General features: G+C 29.4%; 2 protein-coding genes across 2 annotated transcripts; both read right to left on the reverse strand.

Moving 5' to 3' along the window:
- Window positions 1-4,349: 4,349 nt before the first annotated feature.
- LOC105435029 (stigma-specific STIG1-like protein 1) lies at window positions 4,350-5,070 on the reverse strand. Its single transcript, XM_011654249.2, has one exon. It carries the CDS (start codon window positions 4,972-4,974, stop codon window positions 4,555-4,557), a length of 420 nt encoding a protein of 139 aa, XP_011652551.1. The 5' UTR covers window positions 4,975-5,070; the 3' UTR covers window positions 4,350-4,554.
- Window positions 5,071-7,626: 2,556 nt separating this feature from the next.
- Window positions 7,627-9,295, reverse strand: LOC105435030. Its single transcript, XM_011654254.2, has 2 exons — window positions 8,843-9,295; window positions 7,627-8,321 (listed from the first exon to the last, which is right to left on the reverse strand). Exons 1-2 carry the CDS (start codon window positions 9,153-9,155, stop codon window positions 7,870-7,872), a joined length of 765 nt encoding a protein of 254 aa, XP_011652556.2. The 5' UTR covers window positions 9,156-9,295; the 3' UTR covers window positions 7,627-7,869.
- Window positions 9,296-10,430: the final 1,135 nt, after the last annotated feature.

Genomic DNA, 10,430 nt, shown 5'->3' on the forward strand with positions numbered 1-10,430 from the left:
CGATCGAGATGATTAGAAGTTGACGATCAAGATGATCCGAAGTCGACGGTTAAGACGATCTCGATCGTTCACGGTCAATCATAATGGTTGATCGTGAAGTGGGCTAACATTTGTTGCAAACGATCATCAATGATTATTGATAAGATGTTAAAGGGAAAATTTTTCTAAAACATATATATGACATTCAATAAAAAAAAAACATATGGGTTTGGAATTTTAATCCCAGGAAATTTATTTTACGTGTCTAAAAATGACAAAATAAGTCATAATAAGTAAGTTCAGAGCACACACACTTTATTATTTGCGAAAATGGAAAAAATGAAGCTTAACCCACACATTAAAAGGTAAAATGTCACAAATGCCCTCATTAGTAATATACGTTTAATGTACCTTATACATGTCTGATACCTGATGCTTCTTGATACACCTGATACATTTGATCATTGATACATTTGATGTACCTGATACTTTTTTATACACTCGATACCTTTTGATAGACATCTGAAACATTACTAATATATGTGATTGATACACCTGATGCACTACAGAACATTTAGTATTCTTCACTTATACAATTGATTGATTAAATGCACTTGATATGCTTGAAGTCCTACTTATACACTTGATATACTATTGATATGCACTTGTAAACTTGATTATATACTTGATATTGATTCACTTTATTGATATGCTTTAACAATATATTGTTGATATACTTGATAATGATACACTGAGTTACCTCATTCATATACTTAATAATACTCTAATGAACTGCATAAAATTTAAAAAAATGAAAAATCATGTAATAAATATATTAACCAACTAATACATATAATATAAGTATATCACAAATATACAAAACTAAGACAAAGTAAAACCAAAACAAAATTAATGTAAAAAAATAAAACAAAATAATTTAGAATCAGATTCAACTCAAAATACACATTAAAGAAAGTAAAAAAAAATCACAAATGAAATTAAATTACTTCGATCAACAACTATTATATTTCATATTCCAATTATTGTACTATTGATATTCTAAAATTAAGATTAAGACAGAAAGAATAAATAATTTTTCTAATATAAGAACAAACAACTAATTATGGCCTTCAAAAGTGGAAGAATAAATAAATAATGAAGAAGACATTAAAAAGAGGAAGAGAAATAAGTTATTGAATGATAGTTCTTGAATAACAACAAATTTAAGACAGACGTGAGAATTTTGTCATAATTGCTATATCATATTCTCAAAATAATGTTATCCTATACAAGTTCTCTTATATTTACAAGCTACAGAATTTTTTTTAGATTTTATCAATGATAGAAACTGATAGACTTCTGTCACTGTCTATCAATGTTAATGATAAAAGCATATAATTTTCTACCGATGTTAATTATTGATAGAATCTGAAAATTTTACCATGTGTTGTAAATATTTTGTCAAATTTGCTATTTAATTTTGACAAATTCTCTAAATCTTATAATAACAATATAAATGTTGGTTATTATTATTGATTTTTAAAGTAAGTTTGAAATAACTTACTATACTATGATTGTGACTATGTGTATATATGTGTGAGATCAGATAAAAATGAAGAAGAAATATCAATGTCTTGCAGTAATTGTCACATACCTTCCCTTTAATCACATGTCCTCTCTTTTATCAGGGAGTGGGATAAAAGGCAAGAATCATACTCTTTTTTATATGCCAAGGGAAGATTTTTTGGTTGTTCTCATTGTGTTTTGCATGGAATCGAATTGCTTGTTTGGTGAAATGTTTATGATTCAAAGTTGTCTGTTTGCATTTAGAAGAGAATGAGATGATATCGAGGATTAGCAGAAGAGAATGTGCTTAATTAAGCAGCATATTCGTGTAGATAAGTTTTAAAAAGAATGGTTTTGATTTGTTGATATCTTTATTTGGTTGGAAGATTGTCTCCTAAATTAATATTAACTGTATGCATTTCTTCAAATTTCACTCCTTCTTGCAAGAGTAGACAAACTCAAACACTTCTTCTTGCAAGAGCTGCAGAGAAGATTAAAACAACAAACATTCTTAAGAGCTGTAGAGAAGGTGGATGAGAGTCTAAAACAACAACCATTAAGAATTGGATCAAAACGTGTTTGGTCTTTCTATTTGTTTATTAGGATTTGAAAAGTAAAGTGACCATTTGGCGTAGACGCTGCACTACCACTATCACATATCTTTATTTATTAATTTATATTCTTTCTTTGACCTTCACCTTTATTTTATATTATTTGAATTTTCTTCCATCAACCTTTTCCCTTTTTTTATTTTCTTCCATATTTGCTATCTCTCTGCGTTTTTTTGACCTTGTAATTTTAAATATATCTAATATTTGAGTTTTAATTATTTTCACACACCTTTTTTAATATTACCATGCATTTCCCATCTGTTCTAAATTCTCTTTGTTGCTCTTAATTAATCCCACTTCTCGACTTGGGGTTGAGTAATAATTAGAGATCCCGTCTAGAATTCAAACGACACTTTACAAATATATAGCCAATCAACTCCAATCTTCTGATATGATACCATATAAAATTATTTAAATTTAGTTTTCTGAATCTATATCAAGATAATATCCCAAGTAGCTACGTCTATAACTGATATAAATCTATTAATCCTTGATAGAATCTAACAATGCAAGATTATACCAATATAATTACTCTTGATTTATAATCTAAATTTTACATTTTGATCTGGAATTTTAAGATTAGGAGTACTCTTTTTTTTTTTTTTTATTTTAGAAAGAAGTTACAAAATATTGTATGGGAGATTTTTGACGAGAGTGTTAGGGAAATGTATCAAAATAGCTAAATATTACTTACTCATGTTTTGGTCTGTCTACTGATCATTTCTAGTTGTTAGCTGTTCCAAAAGAAAATTAGTTACAACTATTAAGCTTCATGTTGTGCAACTTCTTACATGGTATATTGCTTTCGAATTGAAATTTATGAAGTTTTGTTTTCTTTCTTTTGGACTAAGAATTCGAAAAGTTACAAACATGGATTATGGCCATTATTTAATATAATCATATTCATGGGTATTTTTCTGGTAAGATTAGGCTGCTATTTGGTACAAAAATAATTAAGACTTGAATCAATTAGTTACGAAACCAACTTCTTTACTTCTTGGCTAAAATAGAGATTTTGATTTTGTCAAAGCTGAAACTTTGACACCTACTTTTCACTTTAATTTGAATATGATGACTAAATTACGAGCTTGATTGACGACGACATTGACCATTATGAATAGTTGAACTTTGTATCCACTTTTTCAAAATAAATTAGGTTTAAATATATATATAAAATTGTAATGAATTTTCCATAAGAAGGGAACAATTGCATGGTATTTGATGTACTTTCTTTTAATTCTTTTCATTAATAATTATAGCCAGGCCAATATACCTTCAATTAATTAAATGGTTGATTTAATTATATAAAATACTCGTGAAATTTTTATTATTGATTATGAAATTAGATACTACTCGAATTAGTAATACATCCAAACATTTTCACTATACATGTTTTAGTACCCTTATTATCTTCACTTCAAATATATGGAATAAAAATCAGGAAGTATAGGATGATATTAAGAAAGAGGGTCATGAAAAGTTTCATTTGATCCCTTGAACATTGAAATTGATAAAAATATTGTGAAGGGTTATTTAGTAAAGCTATATGAATGAATAATGAATGACAATTGGTATTTGAAAAATTAGAACACACATGACAACATTTACAATATCATTTATAATATTTTATAAATAGATATAGTAACTTTGGCTCATAAGAATTGATTGTTTAACGATATTTTTTAAGCAAAATGAATGGTGAAAAATGAACTTAGTTAATGTAATCTAAAGTCAACCAACTGAAAAGAACTTTGAAAATTATGGAGATGGATTGATGTATAAATTAGGTGAAAGGGACTGAATTGATTTTATAGGATGTAGTGTAATATCAATGAAATCATTTCCATGCATATCCTAATTTAATTTTGTCTGTTTTTTTTTTTTAAATACTCGTAAATAAATATTACTTTTTATTTACTGGAAAAGCACACACTTTTCAAAGTTAAAAGGTTTAATAAATAATAAAATTTACTATAATGATACATTAGGAAAAAAACCTTTTTTTGGCACAACTTTAAATGAAATATATTATACAAATTATCATTGAGTTACACTTGATGGGATAATGATTTTGAAGGGAATCGAATGAAAGATGATATGTCAATTACTTAGTTGAGATGTTACATTTAATGTAATTATATTGTAATTATAAAACTTTTTATACATGTGTAAACATTGAAGTCGTCAATCTGATGAATTAAGATATTATATCAAAACGTCATAAATTCAAATACTATCAATATTGTTCAACTAAAAAAGATAGAATGAAATCCCAAAGTTCCAAGAATCTTAATCATCATGTATATATCTTCAATGATAAAACAAACCAATAAAGAATAATAAACGCAAGAATTCAATCACACAATATAGATCATATTTTGGGTTCCCCTATGATCATTTAGGCATAACCACACATGCCATAGACACACAAACTTCCTCTATTGCACTTATTGTTGCAACCTCCACAATGCTTTCTATTAAACATTGTATTCACACACTTCCCTTTACAGCATACCTCCGAGTACTTACATTTCTTGCCACATCTCCCACAATTATATCTATCTCTTTTCAAATCCACACACTTCTTCTGGCAACAATTGCGGCCGGGGCTGCCTTCGGCTCGACACACCTTTATATTTCTATCACATGTCATTGCTGCTTGAAAGGGCCTAAACTTGTAAGAGAAGAAGCCCCTCCTCCCTCTAAGCGACGTTAGTGTAACTACATCTTCCATTTTCTCATGCTCTTGAGCTGCATGAGATGACAAAAGAGATGTAAACAAGACCACAACAAAGAATAGCTTTACAAAACACATCATTTTTCTTCTTCTTGGGAATGAGAATTGAATAATAGGTAATGTTAGAGGGAAAAGGATATGAAGGAATGTAAGAGAGAAGAATGGTTTGGGATTATTGAAGAGATGAAGATGGTTATATATAGTTGTAGTTGAAGGGAAATTCTGATAGTGGATGAGTCTAAAACAGCGACCATGAAGAAGAATTATGGGCTAAAACGTGTTAGGTTTTGTTATGTTATGTTATTAGGCAAGGGAAGATGTGTGGACTCCATGTGGGTTTTCTTGCTACAAAAAACATGCACTAATTTCTTTTTATTATCATTTCTTTATGTCTTTGACTTTCTCATCGTTTTTATATTGTTTGAACTCTTCTCTTCGGGTTTCTCTCCATTTTAATATCTAACCTTTTTCAGTTTTCTTTTCACACACTTTTTTGAGTTTTTCGTTTTCTTTAAAAAATTTAAAGGTTAACAAAAAGAACATGCACATTAAAATATTTAGACACACTGTTTCTAGATTTGCAAATATAACCAAGAGAGAGAATAGATATTTTTAAAAAACGCAATCCTTATCAATGAAAAAAAAACTATTTACAAAATATAACAAAACAAAACTTAAATGAACTAGTGGATGTATTTTGTGAGTAGTTTTAATAATTTGCTATTTTTGAAAGTTCATCTTTGAATTTTTAAGTTGTACCATCACATTTTTATCATATTTTACATGAAAAATATTGCAAATAATAATATAGCAAAATTTGAGCTCCCCAGCCGATTTACACAGGGGCGCACGTGCCCCGAATTTATTGGTTTTTGCATTTTGAGTACATATTTTAAATACCTTGTAAAAATATATATACGCAAATTTAACATAGTTCCCAAAATGTGATGGTGTTGAGTGGTAGGGAGACAAAGGGTAATTTGTAGGTTCATTATGCTTCCCTACACCAAATGGAAACAGAGGCCAGCTAGGACAAACCCATTTGGAAGGACGATGACACCATGGACATTTTGCAAAAAAGGCTCCCAAATCCTTGTCTCACCCGTTCAAGGTGAAGATATTGGGCATTTGTTCTTCCACTGCAGATGGCTATTTGTGATCGGCTGGCTATACATGTGGGCTGGACTAATAGAAATAGTGACATGGAAGTCCTCTGTAAAGACCTTTGCTCTTTTAACCTCTCCACAAAATATCTGTGGCTATTTCATGGTCAATTTCGTTGGAGGAAAACAGTAGAACGTCCAATGACAAACATTCCAGCGCCACAAACATCTGGGAAAACGTTTGCTTCCTTAGAGGTTGTTGGGCTAGCCATTATAAGTCTTCTGATTATAGTGCATTATCCACAGTCCACAGATGCTTTAATAATCTCAATGACTTTGTAAAACTTTTATTGGTATTCTCTGAAGCACTTTTTTTTTTTTTTTTGTGCTCATTGTCTTCTCCGATCCTATTAATTAATGGAGTGGGATGATGAAAGTACTAGAAGAATGTTCACTTACATAAGATACTTTGGTGTACCAGTTTACATATGTTGCATCTTCTTCTTCAAAAAAAAGAAAAAAACTGGTAAGTTGCGAGTTCAAACCTCTACTTCATCCATCCATTTTTCTCTATTATCTTGTTACAAACAAACATCTCTGATCCACTATTTTAGTTTTTAATTTCTTTTGAAAGCAATTTCTTCAAATTCTAATGTTGTTCTACTTGTAGAATAGAATGTTATTTAGGTTCAAAAAATAAAATAAAAACCCTTAACTTATTTTTTAACCTTCAATTTATTTAATTTAGATATTAAAACAAACGTATAAATGTTTAATTAATTCAACTTCAAACAAAAAATTATTTAAAATTTTTCTCACATAGGAATATCAATTTTAGAAAAATTAGTTGTTTCAAATTTTATTTGCTTATATATTTAGAAATTTTATAATATTTTATATTTATATAAATTTTAAATTAATCAAATTTATTCTCTAAATTTTTTTAATTTCGTTTAACAAATCTGTAAAATTTAAAGATTTTAAAGATTTTCTAATAATGAGAATGTGGACCAACACTAAGAAAAAACCAGACAATTATAATGTGATGAGACAAATGAAATTTAAATATTCTTACCAAATATAGTAATTAAAATTCATGATTATAATAAAATAAGTTGGAATCTCAATTATAGAAATTTATTACTAATAGATGATATTGTAAATATTAATCTATCAGCGATAGACCACTAAGAGTCTACTAACGATAGAACTCTATTATTTTTTAAAAAAGGATGTATTGAATAGATAGCGCACCGAACATCTTCACTATGTGACGATAGAACCTTATCATTCATAGACTTTACTGTATTTATAATTATATTTACAATTATTTTAAATATGTTGGTCTCTTGGATTATTTTCTCTAAGATTAGTGAGCCCATTGACTTAAAAAGATCGAGAAAGTGTGAGCCCATTACCATATCATATAACGTAATAAAGGATTCCTATTCAATTCTTGATGAAGTTTGTTTGTATTTAATATTCTTATACAGTTTGGACAAAATATAATATATATATATATATATATATATATATATTCTTCTCCTCAATAAAACACTAATTAAGTTAATAAATAAAGTGCAATTGGTAAATTGTTTATTTGGGAGGAGCTAGAGAGAGGCATCAGATAATTTAAACTAAGTTGATACATCACTAACACATTTCATCATATACACAAAACTCAAAAGTGATGTATTCAAGTATACAAAAAGTACAAGTATTGATATTTGGGAGGAGCTAGAGAAAAAGCTCTCAGACAACAAAGGAGGAGGAATGATGAAACACATAAAATGCAATTCAACCAAAAAGAAGAAAAAATGAAGCTTTATCATCACCATTGTTGACGAACAAGGCAAGATGTTTATTTTCATTGCTACATTGTGTTTTTCTTGGTCATTTTAGATTTTCTAGTTTTTTGTTCTCCAACTATAAGAGAATAAGCTTGGTCCACCGTTGGAGATGGCCTCACAGCAAGGATTTGGGAGCAAAGTAAGGAATAAGAATCGTTTAGTCCCAAAAGAAATTGCATTAGTTTTTCTCTTTCCATGAACTCACTCCGCTCCTCAATTGCATTATTGGATGAAGATTGAGGGGAATTAAGGTTGATTGAAGAAGCTGCAGCTTCATTCCATAATGCCTTGAGGTTTCTGAAGTAAGATTTAATGGATGTGTTTCCTTGACGATGAGATGCAATCAACTCATAAATTTTAAGTAACATTGTTGGAGAATTGCTCTCAGAATTATGTTGTTCAATAATTGTATCTGAACTCACGGATTTGTGTATCGATCTTGATTGATGGACGTTGTTCGCAACAACATCATTAACTACACAACATTTTCAATAATATTGGTGCAAAATTCAATGTTTTCATATGAAATATGATTTTTTTTAAACAAAATACTGCTGCAGGAAAATTACAAGAACTAACCCAAACATAGGATTACTAAAAGTCAAACCCACTTTGATTCCCTATGATTGATTCAAAAAAAATATAAATATTTATCACTTTATTTGTATAGATGGTAGCTATATCTATTTTTGTAAAGCTACTTTAATTTTACATCCTTACAATCTCTCATTTAGATGTGATTTTAAATACTCAACCTTAGTCCCAGCGTTACAAAAACCATAATAAAAAAAGCTATACAGGAAACAAACATAAATATCAAAAACAAAGAAATATAAGAACAAAATCGTTGTCGAACTGGGGCATAACTAGTTTTTGAAGAATGAGATCTAAAATTTAAAAAATGTGTTTCTAATAGATTAAATTCAGTTAGTTTAAAAAAAAAAAAACAAAAAAAAAGCTAATATTTGAGGAAAAGGGTAGTAAACGTAAGCTCACCTTCGTGAATAGAGAGGTGATGCAATTGATTTTGAAGAAGATGATCAGCAGTTTTGACAGGGCTGGGAGAATGATTTGGAGAATCAGAAAACTTATGATGACTCGAACCATCCTTAGGAGTGGCAATTCCAGCTTTTTTTTTTCTTGTTTGAAGACTTATAGGTTGAGTTGCTGCTTTAGTCAGGTGCTGATGGGAAGTGGGAGTTGCTAAGTGAATGGTTGATTCAGGGGCAGATATGGTGCCTGATAGATGGTCGGGTGGCGTCTTTCTGGGATTGGATCTTCTTGGACTCAGAAATCCCCTCGACGTCATATCTTGAGTTACAACCTTAAGCTTAGTTTCTGATGTGATGTGAGAAATTTAATTCTGGGGATTTAAGATGGGAAAGAAGAAAGGGTAATTTCTCAGATCAAGTCAAACGCTTGTGTTCTTGATGCCATTTGATCCTAAAAATAATAATATTGAAGGCAGTGGGGAATCTAGAAACTATATTTATTTCATTTTATTCAAGCTTTCACATTTCTTTTAGATAACATACTAGATTATTGTATTAAGGTCCCTCACAATTATGGCCTACTCTTTTTTAATAGATAAAGATATAGTAAATTGGAAAATTTTCGTACGACTATATAATACTATAGATTTTTGTAGAATGCACAAAGTATTGCTCCATTGTGAACGGAAGACTTTCATGATCAACTCTCATATAGGCTTCACTAAAAAAATATAGTTAAATAGAGAGATTGAGAAGCTAGAAAAGAAGGAAGAAAAATGTAAATGAGGCTTTTCATTATAGTTTTGACTAACATAAGATTGTTGAGGCCTCTGATCCATCACATTGAACCAATGTATGTATATACATTGATCAAGAACTCCCATTATTATTAGGTTGTAGTTTTTGTAGCTAGATCAAGTTGGGTAAGAACAAATTTAAAATCTTTTTGATAAAAATAAAGTTCATAAACTTTTTTTTTTAAAAAAAAAACATACGTTAGGTCAACATGTGCATTTGAATATCTCCACTAGCTAGGTGAATCCCTTAGCACCCTCATCATCCCCACTTTTATTAATATATGAAGAATTAATATAATTACAGCGGGGACAAAGCACTGATGCAATGGTATTAAAAGTGATGATACCCCTTTTAATTTGTTGCGTTATTTTATTGAGCACAAGGATACAACATTCTGCTGTTGGTTTTTCCATTCAAGAAGACCTTCAAGCTTGTTCCAAAGAATTTTAGCAGTATGACAATATATGAAAATATGATCAATCTCCTTTGAGTCTTTTTTACATAAAGAACACCAATTTGGACTCAGATTGAGAATTGGAACTTTTCTCTGAAGAATGTCAGTAGTGTTAATACAAAAGTGTAAGAGAGACCATATGAAGAAACGAATTTTTTGGGATTTTGGTTTTCTAAAGTTGAGTAAAGATGTTATCATCAATATTAATATCATCTCTTTGGTTCAAGCTGAAAAAGACTTTCTTAACAAAAGCAACAAATAATTTACCATCAATGTTCAAATTCAAAACAGGATAGTCAATGCCTTTACTGCATTTGGGGATATAAAATTTTGCTTGATT

The sequence above is a fragment of the Cucumis sativus genome, chromosome 1 (genome assembly GCF_000004075.3).
Source record: "Cucumis sativus cultivar 9930 chromosome 1, Cucumber_9930_V3, whole genome shotgun sequence".
Classification (NCBI taxonomy): domain Eukaryota; kingdom Viridiplantae; phylum Streptophyta; class Magnoliopsida; order Cucurbitales; family Cucurbitaceae; genus Cucumis; species Cucumis sativus.

Coding starts and splice junctions, on each gene's coding strand:
- LOC105435030 (XM_011654254.2), bottom strand. CDS start 9,155: ATGACGTCGAGGGGATTTCTGAGTCCAAGAAGATCCAATCCCAGAAAG. Junction 8,322..8,842: donor TCACCTCTCTATTCACGAAG/GTGAGCTTACGT, acceptor AATGTTGTGTAG/TTAATGATGTTGTTGCGAAC.
- LOC105435029 (XM_011654249.2), bottom strand. CDS start 4,974: ATGATGTGTTTTGTAAAGCTATTCTTTGTTGTGGTCTTGTTTACATCT.